General features: G+C 41.7%; 1 protein-coding gene across 1 annotated transcript in view; it reads right to left on the minus strand.

The window, feature by feature from the left end:
* LOC145392487 (uncharacterized) overlaps positions 1–26,010 on the minus strand; it is an 80,204-nt gene that overhangs the window by 3,302 nt on the left and 50,892 nt on the right. Inside the window, exon 8 of the mRNA XM_080266881.1 lies at positions 22,053–22,234. Within this exon, the coding sequence (XP_080123007.1) occupies positions 22,053–22,234 (182 nt within the window). The remainder of the gene's footprint in view (positions 1–22,052; positions 22,235–26,010) is intronic.

The raw sequence follows: 26,010 nt of genomic DNA on the forward strand, positions 1-26,010 counted from the left end.
GTCTGTTAACTGAATAATAGCAGTATTGATCATCAAGTTCCCACTACAGCACCCACATAAGTATAATCAATAATTCTCCATTTAGCATTAGTTCTTTTCAATATCATCATCATCATCACAACCACCATCAGCCTGAGTCAGTCCACAGCAGGACAAAGACCGCTCCCATCTTTTTTGCATTCTGGCCTATTGGCTGTTAGCCTGTTCCAACCTATCCCATCAAATCTCCAAATCTCATCCCGCCATCTTGTCATCTGTCTACCTCTTCCTCTCATTCCATCTCTTGGTTGCCGTTCAGTGACCTTGGTTGTCCACTAGTTATCTGTTCTAAGTAGGACATGACCTGCCCACACCCATTTTTTTTTTCATTATTATTATTTTTTTAAATTGTAGTGATTACATCCTCTACTTTTATATTTTCCCTTATCCAGGAAGCTCTCTTCCACACACTCAAGAGATTCACCAGCAAGTTCAATTCTTTCACATCTGACAATCTCCACCTGCTCTCCCTGACACGCCGTACACATAAAACCAGCGGTATCTCGCAGTCTATCTCTGATACCACTACATCTTTTATGCACCCATTTATCACAAACACCGCACAAGATGGAATTAATTCCCACGCCCTTGTGGCAAACTGCACATGGCCACTCTCCCTCGTCTTTGATGGTACCGCCACCAACCCTAGATATCATCACTTTTGTTTTATCTGCATTTACCCTTAAGCCCTTGTGCCCCAAACCATCTCTCCACTTCCTAAACCTTTCTTCCACCTCCCTTTTGTTCTCTGCAATCAACACCAAATCATCAGCATACAACAACTCCCATGGGAGTCCGTCTCTAAAGTCACGTGAAAGGGCTTCAAGTACCATGAAAAACAACATGGGACTCAAAACTGACCCCTGATGCACACCAACATTCACGGAAAACCCATCTCTCAAATCTCCATTCACTCTTACCTGGGTGTGAGCACCCACATACATAGCCATAACCACCCTAACCAGCCACTCCTCCAAGCCAAGCTTTCTCATTGCCCACTTCACCACCTCTCTAGGGACTCTGTCAAAGGCCTTTTCCAAATCAACAAAAACAAAATACAGATCCTTTCTCCTACCAATATATTTTTCCTGAAGCTGTCGAACAATGAATATGGCATCAGTGGTCCCCTTACCTGTCATAAACCCGAACTGCATCTCATCAATATTCACTCTTTCTCTAATCATACCTTCTAAAACTCTCTCCATTACCTTCATTATCTGATCTAAAAGCTTTATACTTCTATAATTTCCTCTTTCCAGGGCATCACCCTTCCCTTTATACACATTTACAATTACTCTTCAGCCAATCATCTGGGACAACACATTCATAAACAATCCTATTTATCAGGTCAGTGACTAACTTCACCCCTATATCACCTGAGGCCTTCAACATTTCGGCAGTCAACCCAGACACACCTGCTGCCTTCCCCACCTTCATCCTGCCTATTGCCTCACTCACAGTAGCATCATCAATCAAAGGCCAAGGGCCAGACACTGGATCTGCTGGCTCCAAACCTTCTCTGTCCCAGTCAAACTCCTCATTCAACAACCGGTTATGATGCTCTCTCCATGCATCTTTAATATCCTCATTGTTCACCACTACCCTTCCTTCATCGTTCTTCACACACTGCTCACCTATAATATCCCGATTATCCCTCTTCACCTGACCTGCCACCCTAAATATCATATTTTTCCTTTCCCCATGATTTAGGTTGTCAAGTAAAAGTCTCTGTGCCTCAGACTTTGCCCTGTATACCTCTCTTCTAGCCTTACGCTTGGCAGCCAAATATTTCTCTTTGCTACCACCCTTCTTCCATTCCCGGAAAAGCCTTCTTTTCTCCTTAACTGCAGCTTCTACACCCTCATCCCACCACCAAGTTATTTTATGTCTTGGCGATCCTCTTGTCCAACCGCATGTTACATCAGTAACTCTCAAGAGATTGTTCTTGAGGGCTCTGTACTGTTCATTAACGCCTCTGTCTACAGCTCCCTGTTCAGCCATCACTCTCCTCAACTTGCTATAGAAGGCATCCCTTACTATTTGGTTTTTCAGCTTCCATATTTTCCTCCTAGGTACATAAGTCCTCTTTTTCTTCACTCGTTCATTAAGCACCGTATCACAAATCAATAGTTTGTGCTGCTGCACACACTCCTCATTTCCCATAACTTTAACATCCCTCATTAACCTCCTATCGGCCCTCCTAACCAGAAAATAATCTATCTGACTGCTATTTCCCTCAGACTCATATGTAATTAACCTACTGTCTCTTTTCCTAAAATATGTGTTGCACACAATCATGTCCATTGCCTCCCCAAACTCAAGTATCCTTTCCCCTTCTTCATTCCTTATACCATATGCACATTCCCCATGCACTCCTTCATAACCTTGTGCTGCTTCACCTACATGACCATTTAAGTCCCCTCCCAAAACCACTATCTCATCAATGTATTAAATCATCCCAAAATCTATCTTTCTCTGCTTCATCCAATCCTGCCTGTGAAGCTTATGCTGATATAATCGCAGCTATCCTTCTACCGAACAGAATTTTCACAACCAATATCCTATCGCTTACTCTCATAACATTCATAACATATTCCACCCATTTCTCCGCAACCATCACACCACATACAGCTCTTCTCAATAGGGTGGAGTCAAAGGCTTTTCGTCTCATTAACTCTCCTCCTCTTACTGACTCCCTTCAACCTCTGTCTCTTCGCTGCACTGTTGCATCTTTATCTCTTTTCTATCGCTACTTTAATGGTCACTGCTCCTCTGAACTGTCTGCTTGCATTCCTCCACCTCTACGACGGGAGCGTAGCACCCGTCTGGCAGCAAACTCTCGTCCTTTTTCTGTCCAACTCTCTAATGCAAGAGTTAACCGTTACTCCCAGTCTTTCATTTATGCAACAGGTCAGCTCTGGAACTGTCTCCCTCTGTCTGTATTTCCTGCTGCCTATGATCTCCAGTCTTTCAAACGCAGTGTGTCCAGGCATCTCAAAATGATCGGATCTTGAATTTGGCTCTATATTGTATTTTGTTTTTCTCTTGGAGGGAACTGTAAAACTGCGGGCTCATGGCCTTTGGTTCCTTCTTCCTCGCATTAAAAAAAAAAAAAAAAAAAAAAAAAAAAATCCAAATCCATCTGTCCCCCCTTGCCAAAACAACTTATAGCAACAGTCCTTCCCAGCAATCTTTCTGGCTGATCCACCCCTGTACCAGACTTCCTGCAAACACGCCACATCCACCCACCTCCTACTGAATGCCTCAACGACTTTCCCCGCTCTTCCCCTCAAACTTCCCACATTCCATATACAGTAGAACCTCTTTGGTCCGGACCCCTTTAATCCGGACTTCTGTTAATTCGGACAAAATTTAAAAATAATAAGCTCCAAAAATATGTTGAAAGTAATTCTAAAGTCATTTTCAGTATCGGCGCGGAAAGCGATCATCATTCGTTTAGTCTCGGATCACGCTAGGTCTCAAAATGGGCGCCTGTTTAAACACATGCTAGCATTCGCTCCATCAACTAGTTCACCAACCACTAATATTTTTAAGCTGTATTTCAAAAGTTAATCCTCCTTACCATGCCCCTTAATGCAAGTGTAGCTTCTGTAATGAATAAAGGTGTAAGGAGGAGTTTGCTTACACAAAAATGGGTCAGAATATTCTGCAGTGTTTAGTTATTACTGTAGGTTATTTTTTGTACTCAAATGTACTTTACTTGTACATCAAACATTAGCTTCTTGCCCATATGGGCGTTATCAATATGCCAAAGATGACAATGTATTTTTTGCCTACATAAGTTTTATTTTTATTCCAAATATTACAGTTAACTAATTAATGCATTTTTTTGCCTGCACGGGCCTTATTCACTTACTACAATTTAAAATGTAGGCTAGTTTCTTGTCATGGCCTTACCCGTAAATTATGCAATACAAAACTATCGTACATGATTAGTTTGGTTATTTTAGTATCCTTTCATCTTTTGGAGTTATGTAGGGTTGACATATGCAACATATGTTAATAATTAACAAACATACCATATGTAGATAGTTTTTGGTATGAACTGGAGATTACCCTGATGGTCCGGACTATCTGCTAATTCGGACAGCCCTTCCCCCCATATCGTCCGAATGAGAGAGGTTCTACTGTATATATATGTATATATATATACAGTAGAACCTCTCTCATTCGGACGATATGGGGGGAAGGGTTGTCTGAATTAGCAGATTGTCCGGACCATCGGGGTAATCTCCAGTTCATATCAAAAACTGTCTACATATGGTATGTTTGTTAATTATTAACATATGTGGCATATGTCAACCCTACGTAACTGCAAAAGATGAAAGGATACTAAAATAACCAAACTAATCATGTACGACAGTTTTGTATTGCATAATTTACAGGTAAGGGCATGACAAAAATCTAGCCTACATTTTAAATTGTAGTAAGTGATTAAGGCCCGTGTTGGCAAAAAAAAAAAAATTAATTAACTGTAATATTTGGAATAAAAATAAAACTTATGTAGGCAAAAAATACATTGTCATCTTCGACATATTGATAACGCCCATATGGGCAAGACGCTAATGTTTGATGTACAAGTAAAGCACATGTAAGTACAAAAAATAACCTACAGTAATCATTAAACACTGCAGAATAATCTGACCCATTTTTGTGTAAGCAAACTCCTCCTTTTAACACCTTTATTCATGAAGCTACATTTGCATTAAGGGGCATGGTAAGGAGGATTAACTTTTGAAATACTGCGTAAAAATATAAATGGTTGGTGAACTAGTTGATGGAATGAATGATAGCGTGTGTTTAAACAGGCGCCCATGTTGCGACCTAGCGTGATCCGAGACTAAACGAATGACGATCACTTTCCGCGCCGATACTGAAAATGACTTTAAAATTACTTTCAACATATTTTGGGAGCTTATTATTTTTAAATTTTGTCCGAATTAACAGAAGTCCGGATCAAGGGGTCCGGACCAAAGAGGTTCTACTGTATATATATATATATATATATATATATATATATATATATATATACTGTATTCATATATATACAGTAAAAGTCCTATTATTTGGCAGCTGATTATTGGGTAGATCTGACATTTCGGCAGTTTTGAGAAATGGTCCCATTTACAAAAATCTTTGATTGTTCGGCAGATGTCCGGAATCATCTCGGCAGTCCAGGCAGTGTTATCTGTGACTTGTAGGCCTAATGTTTCATTACACTTCTGTATGCTCATTAATTTCTATATTTTTTCAGATTCAGGTATAGTACTGTATTGATTACAATACTGCACAGTATCATACAGTACAAGTACCACTCCCATCAAATTAGCGAGGGTTACGTTCCAAGTCCCCTCGTTAATTCTTGAAATTCTTTCATTCTTGAAGCCTTCCTGAAAATGACATTTACCGGTAATTGCGTAGCCCATGAACCACTGATACTGTAATGCATTACCCATAAATAAATGTTGCTTGTTAAATCAGTTTCCCCGTTGTGTTTAGCTGTACGGCTGTGACAGCTCTAGTATTTTTATTCCTCAGCATAATGGTGGAAGGGACTGTCCTGTTTAACCCTTTAACCGCGGGTGTCATTCCAGAATGACGTTGCAAAAACTGGACCAAACCGCGGGTGTCATTCTCGAACGTTTGTGAATATTTTGAATACCCCGCGTTTTTTCCGTGCGCCAATTGTTTCAAGGGAGAGTAGCTATTAAGTTCTTTCACTCCAGCCGACCCCCACCTCCCTCTTCCCCCCCCTAGGGCCCCACCTCCCACCCCCTGGGCCCCCCACCCCACCCCTGACCAAGCGCGCATCAGTATCTGTCCAGCTGTGTGAGTGACAACACATGTTGATGTGGCAGTGAAGTGCAGGCAATTACAGTGCCTTTTACCTGTCTCAGTGAACACAGAGTGGGTGTTTATCGTATGTGCAGTGTTCATATATGTTTATAGTATTATTATCAGAATGTGATTGGCATTTGGTAATGGTGTGTGAGCGAAAAATAGTGATTACAACACCGCTGATGTGGCAGTGAAGTGCAGGCAATTACAGTGCCTTTTACCTGCCTCAGTGAACACAGAGTGGGTGTTTATCGTATGTGCAGTGTTCATATATGTTTATAGTATTATTATCAGAATGAGGTTGGCATTTGGTAATGGTGTGTGAGCGAAAAATAGTGATTACAACACCGCTGATGTGGCAGTGAAGTGCAGGTAATTACAGTGCCTTTTACCTGCCTCAGTGAACACAGAGTGGGTGTTTATCGTATGTGCAGTGTTCATATATGTTTATAGTATTATTATCAGAATGAGGTTGGCATTTGGTAATGGTGTATGAGCGAAGGTAATGATGTGTGAGCGAAAAATAGTGATTTTACACCCCTCACTTCTAACGGCACTGCCCGTCCCGTGAAAGTCAACAAAGTCATGAAACCTACATCAATGGAAAGCTGAAGGTTAGTACTTTCTAATGGTACCTTATTTTTTTCTCTAGCTTTATTCTGTGCAGAGTTATTAAGGTGTAAAGGTTTGTTTACATTTGGCTGAAACCCCCGCGGGAGAGGACAGTCAGACCAAAACAATACCCGCGGTTAAAGGGTTAACTAAGCCTAACCTAACAGAAGTTTAACTGTACCTAATAATTTAAATAAACCTAACCTAACCTAAAGTCAGAAAAATACTTAAAAATAAACTGGAAGAATATGAACTGCTAAGGTCTCTCTGATGAAAGTTAAACGTACATTTAGCGCTCATTCTTTTGGTCGTTTTTGTGTTTAATGTGAAAGAGAGAGTATTGATGCAAACAGTAATATATCCCATTAACCCCTTAATAACCTCCGGCACTGAACAACCCTTTACCGTACTGATGTCAGTGATGTCAAGTTGGTGTGAGCTATAAAGAAAACTGAACAATTATGGGGAGGGAACGAAGGTCACTGGTGTGTTTACACGACTCCACGCTACGATTCCAAGCAGTCAGGCGGTCGGTCAATCTCGGATGTTTTCGCCCATTTGGTAAATGCATCATAACTTTACCAATTTTTCCGTGACTCATAGCAAGTCATAGCATGGTAGGAAGCTAAATAACACATTGACAGGTGAGCCAGACGATTAACTTCAAATCTGTAAGAAAAATAAATTGATTTCAGAAGAATGGAAGAAACATACTCTTATGTACTCAGAGGGAGATTAAATTTCTTCCATTTTCTTAAAGATGTGAAGATAATCGTCTGGCGCACCTAACAATGTGTTATTTAGCTTCCTAAACCCATTCTATGATTCGCTATGATTCACGGGAGAAATTACAAAGTTACAGTGCATTTACCAAATGGGCGAAGACATCGGAGATTAACCGACCCCCTGACTGTTTGGAATCGTAGCGTAAAGTCGTGTAAACATACCAGTGATCTTCGTCCCATTCCCATAATTGTTCACAATTTTTTCATAGCCCACTAACTCGACATCACTGACATCGGTACTGTAAAGGGTTGTTCAATGCCGGAGGTTATTAGGGGGTTAATGGAATACATTACTATTTCCATCAATACTCTCCCTTTCACATGTAAACAAAAAAATGAAGAAAAGAATGAGTGCTAAATGTATGTTAAACTTTCATCAGAAAGACCTTACCAATTCATATTCCTTCACTTTATTTTATGCAATTTTCCGACTATTTTATTCTGTGTTTGGAAGAAGTACTGTATACAGTACTCGCTCCAAACATATTTGTAATAATATAAGTAGTGATGAGTTCACCAATACAAGTGATGTACTGAGCTGGTAGGTAATATTCCGTATCATTTCGGCCATCCAGGAAGTGTTATCCGACTTGTAGGCCTACTGTGTCATTACACTTGTATGTGTTCACTAATTTATATATATAATTCAGAATCAGGTAGTGTACTGTACTGATTGCAGTATTGTACAGTATACAGTACTCTCTCCAAACACAGTTGTAATACCATAAGTAGTGGTGACAGTGTTCACCAATATATTTAAGGTACTGAGTGGGTAGGTTTTGATTTTCAACACCAAGAAAACCATGCAGAAAACCACTGGCAACCAAAAAACACCCTACCTATACAACACTGGATGTACAGTACCCCTCCTAATTTTGGCACTGTTTTCAGGTCAATCTGCCATATTTAGACAGCAAAATACACATAGGAATATCCAAAGTAATGCCAAAAAAAAAAAAAAATAAATAAAAATAATAATAATAATAATAATATAAAAAAACTAAAAACCAAAAAACACCCGACCTATACATGACTGTATGTACAGTACCCCTCCAAATTTTGGGACTGTTTCCTGGTCAATCTGCCATATTTAGACATCAATGCACACATAGGAATATCCAAAGTAATGCTAAACACCAAGAAAAACATGAAAAAAAAAAAAAACACTGAAAACCAAGAAACACCCATCGTGGATTTCGGGTTTGAATTTCCTGCCCACGACAGCACATTTGAGAGAGGTGAAGTCAGTGAATGTACAGCGAGGTTGGATGGTGAGGAATTGGAAAATGTGAGTACGTTTAAGTACAGTACTTGGGTAGTGTGATGAGTAAGGATGGAGGTTTGGAGGGTGAAGTGCTTGAAAGGGTACAGCAGGGAAGAAAGGTTGCTGGTTCTTTGAAAGCAGTGATAAGAAACAGGGAAGTGAGCATGGAAGTGAAAAAGTTACTACATGACAGTACTGTGATACCAACTCTAACGTACGGAAGTGAAGCTTGGACGTTGTTGGAAGGACACAAGTCAAGAGTGAGAGCAGTGGAAATGAGTTAAGAGGAGCCTGTGGAGTCACATGGAGAGACAGGCTGACGAATGAGGATATAAAGGACCGTTGTGGTGTGGATGTGATAGGAAGCGTTATGAGGAACACACTTAGGTGGTTTGGCCATGTGGAGAGGATGGAGGGTGAAAGACTGACGAAGAGAGTGTATGTGAGTGAGGTGGAGGGGGGAAGAGGGAGGGGGAGGCCGAGGATGAGATGGAGGGATGGGGTGGAGAGGTATATGAGAGAGGGGGGTGTGAGTTGGGAGAAGGGCAGTGAAATGGCGGGGGGACAGGGCGACTTGGAGGCGATTTGTTTGTGGCCACCCCAAACGGGATTGAGGCGTCTGGCAATAGATAGATAGACAGCACATTTCTTTGTAAATAAATTCTTGTAGTAAATAATTTGGGTAAAATATTATTTATCACTAGAGATAAATCTGGTCATGGAGAAAACAACATTATTTAGTTATATATTCAGTAATGATAAGTTTAATTTAATTTACAGTACTTAATGCACGAAGCTGTTCAGTTCTCTCCCTAACACCAGAGAGTACAGTTCTCTCACTGTCACCAGACAGTTTAGTTCTCAACCTGCCACTAGATAGTAAACATACGTGCCTCAAACCCTCTCCAACAATCAGCCATCTTTCTGCAATTAATACCACCAACACCACAGCTAAGTACTCTGAATATTTATTTTAGGCCTTCAAATATTTATACCGAGTACTGATTAAAATGCCATCCACATACTGTATATAATGGTGAGTTGTTGTTCCGCTTTATGTTAGTTGATAATTAAGACCCCCTACAGTAATAATAACTAACATAAATTGATGCCGTGACCAGGATTATATCTAGTGATAAATAATAGGGGGTTGCAGGTGCGATAGCGGAGCACTGTTTGTTGCTGTGCCGGCGATCAACCATATGTTGGGTGGAGCACCAGGGGAGGATGCGCAGGGTTCTGGGGGTGTCGGGGTAGGGTTTGAACCCTCCCCAGTAGATTATCCGTCCCCTTTGAAGAAAGTAGCCTTCTCTGGGCATTCATATGTCCAGAGATTCCCGCTAGATCGTCCGGTGCAGTTTCCAGATGATGCTCCAGCCTTTTATGTCCGCAAGTTTCATGTGCCTGGATGCACCAGGCATCAAAAGAGTGTTGGATGGTCTTCTGGACAGTGTGTGTTGCTTTCTTGGGCAACAAGCTCCTTGTGAGGGGGTTTGGGGTTTGATATCCTGGACTGCCTAACATACTACCCTCACAGAGGCTTGACAAATTATTTGTCAAAATTTTAATATAGAAATTTGGCTGAGTTTTATTTCATTTTATTTTTATTTGGATTCGCCCATGAAAGACTACATTTAACGTAAAATCTGCATTTGCCGTCATCTTCTTTCACTTGATTGGCCTATATATTGTAAAAAATGGATAAAATTAAATCTTTAAAGAGGCTTAGAGCAGCCAAAAAAGGAAGCCATTACTAAACTGACCACTAACTTGACAGAATTTATAGAACATGCCGCAACCGTTCATGATATCAAAGGAATGAATGTGACGATTGAGAAGATCCTCACTAAAATCTAGTCTTACAATCAGGAGTTGTATGAATTATATCTTGATGAAGACCTACAAGGAGAAGTGGTCAGTGATATGGAATATGTTAATAAGGTCAACAGACACTTGATAGAATTGGAGAGTGCTCTGGAATTACCCGCCAAGGACTCGGTAGTGCAAGAACAGGCAGAGAGTCGGAAAGCAACAGAAATTAAATTACCATCTCTGAAACTGCCAATATTTGATGGTGATCCGATTCAGTGGTTGGGTTTTTGGGAGCTATTTGACTGTAGTGTGCACTCCCGAACAGATCTGACAGACATCCAAAAATGCACATATCTTAAGGGACAATTAAGTGGTGAAGCACTCTGAATTATTAGTGGATTCAGTTTGGCAGCAGCTAGTTATGAATCAGCAGTCACAGTTTTAAAGAATACCTATGGTCAAGAAGATCGCATTAAGCCTGCTCACATTGCAAAATTATGTAATTTACCTCCTCCAGCTCACAAAGTGAATGCACTAAAAGACTTTTCTGCATCCTTTGAATGTGCGTTAGAATCACTACATGCAATGGGAGTGACTCTGAGTGAAATTTGTGCTGTTTTGTTGCATAATAAACTCCTTAGTACACTTTCGGAAGTGATCAAACGTGAACTAAAGAAGTGGTTGGATGTAGATGATTACATTCGTGTGCTAAAGACGGAAATGTGTAATACTGAAAGAAAACAGAATCCCTTGGAACATTTGGGTGCGACCGCTACAGCAGCATATGCAGTGAAGCAAGTGAAACAGGAATGGATGTAAATTGTATTTTAAACCAGGACATTTTTGGGCTAAGTGTGCAAAGTATAAAACAAAGAAGGCAAAATTAAAGAGAGCAAAGCAATTGAAGCTGTGTCTCGGGTGTTTGTCGGCAGATCATGGTAGTCAGGGTTGTACAAATCCCAAGGTAAGGCCATGTCGATATTGCCAGTAGAAACACTACAACTATTTATGTCCGACTTCTCGTTCTGAACCCCATGAACAAACAGTAACCCATGAACCAACAGTGACAATGACTGTGGCTTCAAGTTGTAATGCAGTGTTGCTGCCAATGATTCAGATTCCATTGGTTACTCAAACGGGCCAGCAGAACAAAGTTAGAGCTTTACTGGATCAGTGTTCACAGTGTACCTTTATTCAAAGATCAAGTTTAACAAACAAAGGTAAACAAGATGAGAAAGGAACGTTTACAACTGCTCTAGGGGTAGTGATGAGTATGACGTAGTGGAGTTGTTTTACCGCCATTGTAGAAAAGTGCGCACGTTAAGGGTGGTGGTTGTAGACGAACTACCTAACTATAAGCCAGGAAAGGGGCTGCAATATAATGTCCAGGATCTGAAGGCTCGGGTTTACAAGTTAGCAGATCCAAGTGTCACTAGTGGGGATATGGTTGAACTGCTGACTGGGGCGGACTTTTATTACCACTTTGTACACGCTGGCTATATAATGGAAGGACGCATACTTTTGTTTCCCACAATTTATGGTTATACACTGAGTGGCACTTATTGGTCAGAAGAAGAAGGTACTCATGTAGAGCTGGTAGCTGTTCTGAAACTGGCAGTAGATCCGATAATGGAGTTAGCAAATAATGATGGAAGGAATGCTACTCCAGAAATCAAGGATCTGACAGCTCTATGGGAATTAGTTCACACAGTTATTAGTCCCAATGAGACCGATAAGAAGGGAGAGAAGGTATTAGCTAACTTCTATGAAACGGTGCAATATTCCAAAGAATAGGGACAATATGTTGTAGAATTACCGTGGAAAGAAAACGTTAATACGTTACCTGATAATTTTAAGTTAGCCTTGGGCAGATTAAGAGGTTTGCAGCGTAAATTCACAAAGGATCCCAACTATTGCAAACAGTATAGTAAAGTCACCCAGGATCAATTAGAAAGAGCATTCTTAGAAAAGGTGGAGGACAAGAGTCTGGTAGGACATCCTTTACACTATCTAGCTCATCATGGTGTCACTAAAGATAACAACAACAATTAGTGTTTGATTGTTCAGCTAGAGAGAATGAGAAGGCATACAGTCTGAATGACTGCTAGCAGGCCCATCTTTGGTTAATGACCTCACACAGATATTGTTGCGCTTTCGGTGTCATTGTTTTGCCTGGATGAGTGACATCAAGAAAGCATTTCTTATGATGGGGTTATCTGAAAGGGATAGGGATGCCACTAGATTTCTTTGGCCTGTTGAACTTTTAAATCTAAATAGCCTTTACTTGATATATAGGTTCAAGGCAGTGTTGTCTGGAGCCACTTGTTCCCAATTCCTCTTGAATGCAACCATACAAAAATAAATATCAGTGGTTCAGGAGGATAAAGCCTTGACTGATAAATTAAGGAAAGGGTTGTAAATTGACAATCTGCAAGGAACAGATGAAGATGAGGATGCTTTACAACAATTGTGTTGGGATGCCCTGAGAGTATTTTCAAGTGCCAATTTGTCCTTAAGAGAGTGGGTAACAAACAGTGTGAAATTGCGGAAGCTACTCCACCTAAAGGGATTGGCTTCTGAAGTTCAGGACAAGGTAAAGGTACCTGGCATTAATTGGCAAACTGATATGGATATGTTGCAGGTCAAGGGACATGAAAGCAGACCCACAGTAGTGACAAAACGTGAGGTGTTGAGCATAACTGCAGGTGTGTTTGACCCTCTGGGAGTATTATTGCCAGTGACCATCCGTGCAAGAAAATTTGTGCAAGATCTGTGGCGTATTGAATGTGGGTGGGATGTCCCCGTACCAGAAGATATGGAGGCTGAATGGCAGGGGATATATGAGGATATGATTAACAGTACAAATATTGTATTTCCCCACCAAGTCACTGATAGTAAAAAGGTCATGCTGCATCTTTTTAATGACGCAAGCACCACTGCTTAAGGTGTAGCAGCCTACTTAGTCAGTGAGGGAAGTAGTAGATTAGCTATGGCAAAGGCCAAAGTAGCACCCATTAAACCCCTCACTGTACCAAAATTAGAACTGACTGCTGACATGCTAGCAGCTCGTCTCGCTAAGTATATTTATGAGGCCTATGCGGACGAGTTAAGCATAGAAAATATATACCTCTGGACGGAGAGCCAGATAACCCTATTCTGGTTGTCTAGTAAAAAACCGTTGCCAGTATATGTTCAGAACAGAACTGATGAAATAAAGGCATTAGTCCCTGATGCTAAATTTCGTTATGTGTCTACAAAGGGTGTTTGGAAGGGTGTGTGAAAGGAGGAAATTGAAAGTAAATGAGAATAAGAGTAAAGTGATGAAGTGTACGAGGTTGGTAGATGGTAGGGGGATGAATATAGTTTTGAATGGCGGGTTGCTTGAGGTAGAGTGTTTTAAGTATCTAGGGTCACATGTTGCTGTGGATGGAAGAATAGATGCAGAACTGAAGTTTAGAATAAATGAAGTAGGAAAGGTGCTGGGAGGAATGAAAAAAGTGTTTAGATGTTGTCTGCTCAGAATGGATGTAAAGAGAAGGCTGTATGAGGGTGTTGTGGTACCGACTGCATTATATGGGGCTGAAACATGGAATATGGGTGTAGCAGAGAGGAAAAGTTTGAATGTAATGGAGATGAGGTGTCTGAGGAGTATGTGTGGAGTGACGCGTATGGATCGAGTGCAGAATGATGAAGTGCGAAGGAGAACTGGAGTTGTTCGGGAGATGGCTGGTAGAGTTGAGCAGAGGGTGCTGCGATGGTTTGGGCATATGGAGAGAATGGATAATGAGCGATTGGTGAAAAAGATAACCAGATCTGATGTGAGAGGTGTAAGGCTGAGAGGAAGACCACGAACAGGATGGATGGACAGTGTGAAGAGAGCGCTGGATGAGAGAGGGATGTCTGTTGAGCAAGGAAGAGTGGCTGTGCGACAGAAATAAATGGAGAGAAATTGTGAATGAATAAGTGATGACGCAGCTCTGAGGAGATATCCTCCCGTATTTGGTCTGATCAGCTATTTCAGGTCAGGTGCGGGTAAGGGGATGAGTCTGTTATGATGTGGCAGGGATAAACCAGCTCTGCTGTCGGGCCCTGCTGCGGATGTCACTGATTGCATTGCGCAATTGACCCTTGTGCGGTGTGGTGCAGTGAGGATCTGTCCGTTCTCCCCTTTGGGGCTAAGATGCGAATGAATGTGTTTGAATGGATGAGTAAATGGGGAGTGTGTCGTCCTGTCTCGGCTACCTCCCTTTCCTTGGGGGAAGCAGCTTAGGTATATAGATAGATAGTCTACAAAGGACAACCCAAGTGATATGGTTTCCAAAGGGACGTCACATGCATTCTTAATAAGTTCATCTTTGTGGTGGGGAGGGCCCACATGGCTACCTCAGCAAAATATGTGGCCAGAAAATGGTCCTTTTGAGGCAATTGGGGACACCACCGCAGGTTGTCTCCTTGAAGAGACCTTGTCACTGCCAGTATCGGTAACCCTTCCTGCCATATTGAATTGGGACCGGTATGGTTTTTACGTGAAGACAAGGCATGTGATGGCATGGGTATTGAAATTTATCAAAACACTGAAAGACAGGAGACAAGGAAAACATGAGGCAATGCCGGCTTATTTGACAATGCCGGAATTAAGGACAGCAGAATCAGTAATGATTAAGTTAGCTCAAATGAATGAGTATCCTGAGGATTACCATTATTTGTCCACTGGAAAAGGCACACCAAGTAATGTTGTGAAGCAGTTAGGCCTCTATATGGACGGTGGGCTGTTGTGTTGTAAGGGTAGGTTACAGTTGTCGGACTTAAAGGATGAAGCACAGTACCCTATCCTAATACCTAGTAAACACAGGTTAGCGTCTCTCCTTTCTGAGTACTGCCAAAAGGTGTGTAGCCATAGTGCAGTAAGTTATGTTGTAAGCTACATAAGACAAAAAATTTTTATTCCTAGGATCAGACAAGTTGTAAAGAAGATTTTAAGAAAATGTATAACTTGTAAAAGGTTACAAGGTGCCCCATATAGTGATGTACAGGCTCTGTCATTACCCTACTTTAGGGTTCAGAAAGTGAATCCATTTCAAGTGACTGGAGTGGACTACACAGGCACTCTACCCATTAAAAAAAGGGGTACTGTAGGAAAATTATATGTAGGCTTGTTTACCTGTGCAGTTACTAGGGCAATACACAGTGAGACGGTGTCAAACCTCTCCTGTGAGTCCTTCATTTATGCCTTCCATCGGTTCTGTAGCAGGAGAGGCTTCCCTGAACTCATAATTAGTGATAATGCCACTACATTTATAAGTGGGGCCAGTGTGATGAGAAAGTTAAAAAATCATCCAAGATTACAGAATGAATTGGTAAAAGTAAACTGTGAGTGGCGGTTTATACCGGCCAGAGTCCCGTGGGTTGGTGCCATCTGGGAAAGAGTGATAGGCATCCCAAAGGCTGGCCTGCGAAAGGTATTGGGTCGAGCTTTAGTAGCCCGTGAAGAACTGAATACTGTATTACTGAAACTCGAGACCACAGTCAGTGACCGTCCACTTGGATATACATATAGTGACCTTGATGATCCACACCCTATTACTCCTGCACAACTTATTAACGGGAGGCGTCTTAGACAGTTCCCAAAACAGGAAGTCTGGGATGACAATCTCATGGACATCATCTGGCGGACTAATTCGGGAATAAACAGATGTCTCCTGTATGTGACAAAGATTTCACGAGATCTGTGGAGGAGATGGACCACTGACTACCTAATATCACTCAGGGAGCAACATCGTTAACTGACATACAGCAGAAGTCCGATTTTTCGGCATCTATGGGACCAGGCAAGTGCCGAAATATCAAAATTGCCGAATTATCGAAAACCCTACCCACTCAGTACCTTATATGTTTCGGTGAACACTATCATCATTACTCATATCATTACAAATGTGTTTGGAAAGAGTACTGTATACTGTTTGATACTGTACAATACTGTAATGAATACAGTACTATACTGTACATGAATATGAAAAATAAAGAAATTAGTGAACATACTGTATATAAATGTAATGGTACAGTAGGCCTACAAGTTCACATGCACTTACCTAAACTTATAGTAGGTTCCTTATTTACATATGTACAATAGAAGGGGTTGATGGGAGTCTGCTACTGCTGGAAGAAGTCCCCAGCACACTCGAATAGTAATTTCAGAGGTATTTCGGTACGAAGTTCACAAAGCACACAGAAGAATCAAGAGAAGTCGGCAGCAGCACAGCAACAACTCGGAAGAATGGCGAAACAGATTCTCTTTCCCATGCTAGTCTCACTACATGTTTGTCCTCTCTTTATGCTATAGGAGAAAGAGCTAGCCTCTGAGCTTCATGGCAGTGGTAGACTCGTTCCATCACTTTCACTATCTCACTCACTAAGGCGGGTAAAGGCGGGTAGCTAGCTGGCGAGCCTCATGGAGAATTTCAAGACTGACGAAAAAAATCGGAGAATTTGCCGAACGATCGGAGATTTTCGTAAATGGGACTATTTCTCAAAACTGCCGAAATGTCAGATTTGCCGGGGAATTGGATGCCGAAATATTGGACTTTTACTGTACAAGAAAGGGAAGGCAGCACCTCAAGTTGGGGATGTCATGCTGATACACGACGACGGGCCTCGACTTCTATGGTGACTAGGTCGGGTCATCAATCTGTTACGTGGTCCTGATCAAGAATGTAGGGTAGTCCAGCAGCACCAGTTTGACGACAAGACCAGTGGTTAAGCTGTATCCACTAGAAATTGATCTAGAAGTGAAAGAAAATAACAGCCGAACTGGCACTACCCAACACCTCCCTACACCCGTAAATGACCGATGTGATGCCCCGGTTAGGACATTACGTCGAACTGCCCTCGGTTCCTCCCAACTATGGCGTACCCTGATTGGGACGGGACAGTTGTCAATATTGTATATATTTTGGGCGGGGGAGTATGTCATGGATTTCGGGTTTGAATTTCCCGCCCATGACAGCACATTTCTTTGTAAATAAATTCTTGTAGTAAGTAATTTGGGTAAGATTTTATTTATCACTGGAGATAAATCTGGTCATGGAGAAAACAACATATTTAGTTATATATTCAGTAATGATAAGTTTAATTTAATTTACAGTACTTCATGCTCGAAGCTGTTCAGTTCTCTCCCTCACACCAGAGAGTACAGTTCTCTCACTGCCAACAGACAGTTTAGTTATCAACCTGCCACTAGATAGTAAACATACGTGGCTCATACCCTCTCCAACAATCAGCCATCTTTCTGCAATTAATACCACCAACACCACAGCTAAGTTCTCAGAATATTTATTTTAGGCCTTCAAATATTTATACTTAGTACTGATTAAAACGCCATCCACATACTGTATATAATGGCGAGTTGTTGTTCCGCTTTATGTTAGCTGATAATTAACTAACAACACCCGGCCTATACACTACTATTATGTACAGTACCACTCCTAATTTTGGCATTGTTTTCCGGTCATTCTGCCATACTGAGACATCAACACACACATAGGATTATCCATATTAATGCTAATCACCAAGAAAACCATGAACAAACAACACTTAAAACCAAAAACCACTTGACCTGTCCACTAATGTATGTACAGTACCCCTCGTAATTTTGGCACTGTTTTCCAGTCATTCTGCCATAGTGAGACATCAAAACACACAAAGGATTATCCATATTAATGGTAAACATCAAGAAAATAATGCAAAACCAACAAAAATCCACAAAATGCCTGAAGACAGTTTGAAAATTAGTTATCTGTGACGAGTGATTGCTCCCGGGGCTCAAAAAAAAAAATTCCACGGCCAAATATGCTAGTGGAAATTGATTGTATTGGTATAAATGGTATAGTATCATTTTTGCTGGTGTTTATACTATAAAGTAAGCTAATAAAAATACATAAAACTGATAAGTAAAAAAACAGAAATGCAGTGTGAATAAAGTATTCAGGAGTAAAACTTGCCTTCATATAACTTCCCACTATCCTAGTGCAAAATTTTATCAGCACCTCCCAAGAGTTAGGAAAATGTCTTGATGCAGAATTTCATGGCTTTCTCGTGGACTCTGCAAAATTTGATATGACTAATAGTAGTCAAATAAATCGCAAAAAAATGTGAAAACTCGCAAGTCGGTGTTATCACCACGGAGGAGAGTAGGGACTGAGGGAGTGAGGAGGGAGCAGGGAGGGCATGGAGGAGGGACGGGAGGGGGGGAGAAGCAAAGATGTGGGCAGGATTCTCCCCCTTCTGTCAACTGGAAGACAGGCACTTTTACCGTACATTTACTCATGGCTTGCAGTCTGTTAGACACCAAGTGGCCATGTGTAAACACAACTCACAGTGACCGGGGGACTTTCAACATTTGGTAGAGAGGCGGACAGCTGCTGTCGCTGAACATGTTCTCATGGCTTGCGGTATGTATTCGATGGCAGTGGCAGTTGGAAAAGACTTAGCCTGTAAGCCGTGTGATACTGGCTATTCTGTGGGGATGCACGTGGGCGTTTTGACACCGCTTGTGGGTTACAGTTGTATGACTTGTGTGATGGAGGTTCACTGGGAGTGATAGGACGTGCGCGTGGCTTTGACCATTGAGTACAGGGGCGGATGGACATTTTAACTCTGGTTGTGGGTTACAGACTACTTCCCGTTCACGGATTGAGCCCAGTGGCCACGATATCAAATGTTTAAACATGTTGGCTGGCTGGCTGGCCGAAGTTCTTGGGGTTTATGCCAGGTAGGGGGACCACTGATGCTATATTCATTGTTCATCAGTTTCAGGAAAAATATATTGGTAGGAGAAGGGATCTGTATTTTGTTTTTGTTGATTTGGAAAAGGCCTTTGACAGAGTCCCTAGAGAGATGGTGAAGTGGGCAATGAGAAAGCTTGGCTTGGAGGAGTGGCTGGTTAGGGTGGTTATGGCTATGTATGTGGGTGCTCACACCCAGGTAAGAGTGAATGGAGATTTGAGTGATGAGTTTTCCCTGAATGTTGGTGTGCATCAGGGGTCAGTCTTGAGTCCCATGTTGTTTATCATGGTACTTGAAGCCCTTTCACGTGACTTTAGAAACGGACTCCCGTGGGAGTTGTTGTATGCTGATGATTTGGTGTTGATTGCAGAGAACGAAAGGGAGGCGGAGGAAAGGTTTAGGAAGTGAAGAGATGGTATGGGGCACAAGGGTTTAAGGGTAAATGCAGATAAAACAAAAGTGATGATATCTAGGGTTGGTGGCGGTACTGTCAAAGACGAGGGAGAGTGGCCATGTGCAGTTTGCCACAAGGGCGTGGGAAGTAATTCCATCTTGTGCAGTGTGTGTGATAAGTGGGTGCATAAGAGATGTAGTGGTATCAGAGGTAGACTGCGAGATGATGCTGATTTTATGTGTACGGCGTGTCGGGGTGAGCAGGTGGAGATTGTCAGACGTAAAAGGATTGAACTTGCTGGTGAATCTCTTGAGTGTGTGGAAGAGTTTTGTTATTTGGGAAACATGTTGTGTGCTGGAGGTGGGGCTGGAGCTAGCTCTGTGGCTAGGGTGAGAAGTGGTTGGAAGAAGTTCAGGGAGCTCTTGCCTCTCCTTGCACTGAGAGGACTCTCCCTACGTGCTAAGGGGTCTTTGTATGCAGCATGTGTTAGGAGTGTAATGCTGTATGGTAGTGAGACCTGGGCAGTGAAGGAGGAAGATATTCGCCAGCTCAGACGTACAGAAATGACAATGATTAGGTGGATGTGCAGTGCGTCCCTGCGTCCAAGGCCTGGAGGGGCTGGGTTTACGATGGAAGAGTTGAGAGGTAGGATGGGACTGGAGTGTATTGGTGTTGTGATGAGGAAAGGTAGATTGAGATGGTCTGGACATGTGGAGAGGATGGGGGATGATAATTGGGTGAGGAAGGTGAGAAGTGTTAATTGGGGGTGGGGTTATGAGGGGTAGACTGGGAAAGACATGGGACGAGGTCAATAAGTGTGACCTCAGGGTTAAGGGACTAAATAGGGAGGCTGCAATGGATCGTGCAGCATGAAGAGCCGCCATTAGGTGACCAAGGCCGACACATGCAAGCATGTTGGAGCCTTTAAAAACGAAACCGATAATAGCAAGTAAATTCGGATAATAGTTTAATAGAGCCAAGGTGCAGCATCTGGATAATGAACATGTCCGGATACCGAGCGTCTGGATAAATGAGGGACTACTGTATACTGAACAACTACGAGGACATCACAACATGCTTGTCACATGCCTACATTGATCATGAACCATTCAATTAAGTGCCCATTTACCTTTAAACATGCCACACTACCATCATAAAAACTCTTAACAGCACCTAGCAGCTTATCATCTACACCATACACATGCAAAACATTCCACAATCCTTCTCAGTTTACTTAGCGTATGCTTTTTCCATAAATGCCATAAACACCTCATAGTCCTTCTTACAAGCCTTCTCCACAATCTGTCTCACTGCAAATATTTGATCCACACATCCTCTGCCACTCCTAAAGCCACCCTGTTCGTCACTTACTAAGCCTTGTGATATCTCTCTTACTTTCCCTATAATAATACTTCCATATATCTTCCCTACAACATTCATTAAACTTATGCCACGATACTTCTTGCACTCACCTGCTCACTTTGTTTTTGTACAGGAGTGCAATCACAGCCTTTTTCCACTCTGCTGGTGCAGTTTCACCCATCCATGCCTTCTTACATATTTCCAACAAGCACTTCATTCAGCTTTCTCCACTACACTTAATCATCTCTGCATATACCTCATCAATACCAGCTACTTTCTCCTTTATCAGCCATTTCACTGCATTCTTCACTTCTGCATGCCATGTTTCCTGGCACTGCATGCCTTCTCTGTTCATTCCCGAAATAAATCATGTTTACAGCTGCTCTGCTCTCTCCATTCCCATTCATCAGACTTTCAAAATATTCTTTCCATCTGGTCCTTACTTCATCCCCATGGGTTAATAATCTACCACTTACATCCCTCACACTTTCATATTTCTTTCTGCTGTCACTTCTACAGTTCCACACCTCTTTCCGGAAAAACTCAAGAGTAATTTGCATTCATTTTTCTTCCTAGATCATTATTGATCACCTTCTTTTTCCTCTTCACTAGTCTATTTACATGCTCCTGGCTCTTAATATATTCAATTCTTATTTCAGTTGAACGTCTGTCCTGTATCCACTTTATCCACTTCTCCCTCTTTATCTCCACTGCTCTGTTAACCTCTTCATCCCACCATGCAGTACCTTTCTTCTTTGTTGTTGTTCTTGCCACACCACACACCACTTTAGCATTCCTAGCTAAGCAATCCCGATAAGTATTTCACGAGTTGTCCAGATCCATTTCATTCCAATTCACGTATAGAGATTAGATTGGACGCACCAAAAATGCACGATAAATCGGTGTGCTGGGGGTGGTGGCAGCCAACTAAGGACATGCCACTCAGTAAATAAAATGTTCACTGATAAGTATAGTCAACTGGAAAATCATCTTCACTAGTAAACCAGGAAACTCATTCCTATCTCATAAGTAAAACTTACAGATTTCATATTGTACAACCATAATTTATTCTTCAACTGTCAGAATGGCCCACTTCTGTCATGTGAAAATAAACCAACTATACTGAATGTAAACACCGACATACCTGTACTGTGGGTCTGCCATGGCTGTGTCGTAGTCTGGAAGGTCTTGGCCCACAACCAGGGTTTGGCTCTCTTGGTCAACATTTCCGGACATCCCACCTAAGTATCGAAGCACTGATCGCCCAGCTTGAGCTTTCAGCATGAGATACTTGTAACATCTCCACACAATGCTGATACAATAAGCCTGCAACAAAAATAAACTTCTGATAACTTAAATTAGCACTACCTACAGGTAGCTCAATACAGAGAGGCAAGCCAAATAGTTTCCCGTATATCAGGAAGGTGTTTATGCTTAAATACTTAACAGAACCTAACCCTAGAGTGCAGAAAAAACTACAGTAAAACCTCGATATGACGGACTCCAATAGACCAGAATTCGCTTTTATCGGACTCGAGGAGCTACCGGACTAAATTCCTATATATGGGAAAAAGTCTGATAAAGCCAGAAGCAGTCTGGACTGCCTGACCACTTCAGCTATGTTCACCATAATAAGGTAAATAAAAGACATGTTTATCAGTGTACTATACAGTATTATTATAGATATTATACCATTTGAGTAATGTAGTGAAGTTATAACACAGTACAATACCACAATGGTAGTCAAAAGTTTAAAATCCATTCATGTGATCCAGACTAATGTCTTATATATCGGAAAAAGTCCGGATTAGCAGGGGGAAATCTAGATGTCGCTTTTATCGGAATTTCACATTTTTCGGAATGGTTTGGGCCCCATTTAGTCTGTCATAGTGAGGTCTTACTGTATTACAAGTTGCCCCCATTTACAACAGGGCTTATGTTCCTATGATGATCATTGATATGCAATATCATCTACTGTGAATTTCTGAGGGCAGCCTTTACATATACATTATGTAATTCTTACACAACCATTCAAATATTATTTTAACATGATTTTAACCCATGGATTGCACACTCACCTTTTCTTTATCCCACCCAATGGTGCACAAATTTTTTTTTTTTTTTTTTTTTTTTTTTTATTATAAACTTGAAGATACACATCCAGGGCATAATCTGGTGAAAAAAAAAAAATCTCTCTCTCTCTCTTCATCTTTGTGTAGGGCCATGAGTAAGTTTACGCAGGGGAGTAGTATAAAAAAATAAAAAAATAAAATCTTTATTATAAACTTGAAGATAAACATCCAGGGCATCATCTGGTGAAAAGAAAAAAATCTCTCTCCCTCCACCTTTGCGTAGGGCCATGCGTAAGTTTGTGTAGTGGTGGAGTAGTTAACGGTGATGCACAGCCAGCACAGCCTGGGCTGTGGCTCACAATGCGACGCTACCCAGCCAGCACAGCCTGGGCTGTGGCTCACAATGCGACGCTACCCAGCCAGCACAGCCTGGGCTGTGGCTCACAATGCGACGCTACCCAGCCTGAGCTGTGGCTCGCAATCCACTGGCTAATGATTGTGGTAAATGGAGACACTCACCATCCACTCACTTGATGTACTGCTGCTCTTGTGTGTCTGCCCTTTCTTTTCCTCCATCCTTCTTTCCTACCATCCTCTTCTGTCTTTATTCTTTCCTCTTCCTTCTGCCTGTGGGTGACTCTACACTGAGCGACAAGTCAAATGGTTTCCTATACACCAGGAAACCATTAACTATGCTCGGTGGTAACCATATAACCAAATTTTGGTGTCTGGTGGTTTAGTGGGTAATTAAGGCGTTCCAATCGGATTGAGCCGGTGAAGGGGTGGTTGGGGTTTACTGCTCATGTAATGCCACTCAGGGATGAGTGAGGCTGGTCACTCTCATGTTAAATGTCAGGACCAACTTGCCTATAGGCCATCTATTTTATGAAGGCAGTTTGGATGGGGCCTCCTAAGACCTCACACTGCTAGCTCAGATGCCACATCACCGGCGTCACACACGTGTAATTACGCCTGCTCACCCCTCTCCCTCTCCGTCTCTCCTATTTCAAGTTAGTAACCAGTTATAAATTTTAAATACTCTGTACAGATGTAATTAAAAAAAAAAGCTATAGTATATTGTAAATCCCATCAGACTTGTCAGTGTTGCTTTTACAATGGTGACACAGGGGATAGCCCCGCGTGTGCAAGTCATACTCGGTCAGTCTCCCGCCATGGAAGCTTGCCCATCAAAAAAACAAAAAGTGACACGGGATAGCACCGCGTGTGCAAGTCATACTTGGTCAGTCTCCCACCATGGAAGCTTGCCCATCAAAAAAATAAATAAATAAAAAAAAATAAAAAAATAAAATAAAATTACAGTAGTAGTAGTTTACATAAATATGAGAGAGAGAGAGAGAGAGAGAGGCGCGTGTGTGGCGGTGATGTGGCAACTGAGCTAGTGGTGCAAGGTCTTAGGCGGCCCCACCCAAACTGCCTTCATAATATAGAAAGCCTATAGCCCCAAGCCCCTGTGCTCCTCATGGGGCAACACAGGACTGGATGATGAATGAATGGAAATGATTTTAGTGATTAAATGCATTTCCAGGCAATCCAATCACATTGAGCCAGTGCAGGTTTATATCCAAGGGGTGCTTGGGGTTTGTTGCTCACGTAATGCCACTCAGGGACGAGTGAGGCTGGCCACTCTCATCTTAAATGTCAGAACCAACTTGCCTAACCCCAGGGTCATATGCTTCTCACAGGATTAGATGATGATGATGATGATGATGATGATGAAAAGTGTCTCCTTTGTATACAGTATACAATAAGAGTCCTCCAATCCTGCCACCAATAATCCGAAAATCCCAACACTCCGAATCTGTCAAGGCAAAATTTTTCTATTTTTCTGGTCTTTTTTTTTTTTTAATTTTCAGGACTTTATCTAAGGGTTTATCTGGCTTGGACCTGCTCTTGGACTTGGATGTACCTGCCTGCAACTATTCATCAATACTTCTATGCATTTCCAGTGAGTAAAACAATAACCCATGTAATTTTAATGGTTTATTTAATGATCATGTACACTCACGATCACTAAGTTCTCCTCAGGGGTGCCTCCTTTGTACCCCTATATATCCAAGGAAGAGGAAAGGGGGGGAAGAAACAAGCTCCACCCACCTCCACCCCAGCTCACAGCCCCCATACCTCTACCCCACCCAACCCCCCACTTGTCATTCTTAACTGGTAGTTACATCTCAAGCTAACCTCATACTTTACACTCATAGTCACATTACTAATACGGTAAAACCTCAATATAATGGACTTCAATAGACCGGAATTCACTTTTATCAGAATTGAGGAGCCACCAGACTAAATTCCAATACTGTATATTGGAAAAAGTCCGATAAAGGCAGAAGCAGTCCAGACTGCCTGAGCACTTCAGGTATGCTCACCACAGTAAGGTAAATAAAAGATATGGTTATCAGTGTACAGAACAGTATTATTATATATATTATACCATTTGATTAATATAATGAAGTTATAACACAGTACCATACCGCAATGGTAGTCAAAACAGTTTAAAAAAACGTTTGTGCGATCAGCACTAATGTCTGATATATTGGAAAACGTCCAAATTAGCAGGAGGAAGTCCAGATGTCGCTTATATTGGATTTTCGCATTTTTCGGAATGGTTTGGGCCCCAATTAGTCCATTGTAGTGAGGTCTTACTGTAATGTCATGAGTCATTTCATAGCATTGCTGCACAGTTTGCAACTGCAAAAATGTTCGCTGACTAAAGCGCTTAGCATCACGACTTCTCTGATTATAGCAAAAATATCACTAAATCACTTGTATTTTATCACAGTATTTCGCAATATAATATAAAATAACACTCTCAGCCATTCTTGTATTTCAGTGCAATTTGGGTGTGTATTGCTTCGTATTACTTACGAGTGGGGGGGGGGCAGCAAACCGGTTTGAACCAGTTCATCAAGAGGTATGAGAGAGAGAGAGGGGGGGGGGAAGGGAACCAAACCGGTTTAGACCAGCTCATCGAGGGTACATGGAAGAAAAGAAATACTCCTAGCCTGT

Source organism: Coenobita brevimanus, chromosome 22 (genome assembly GCF_032717465.1).
Source record: "Coenobita brevimanus isolate Jiangsu-jjx chromosome 22, ASM3271746v2, whole genome shotgun sequence".
NCBI lineage: Eukaryota > Metazoa > Arthropoda > Malacostraca > Decapoda > Coenobitidae > Coenobita > Coenobita brevimanus.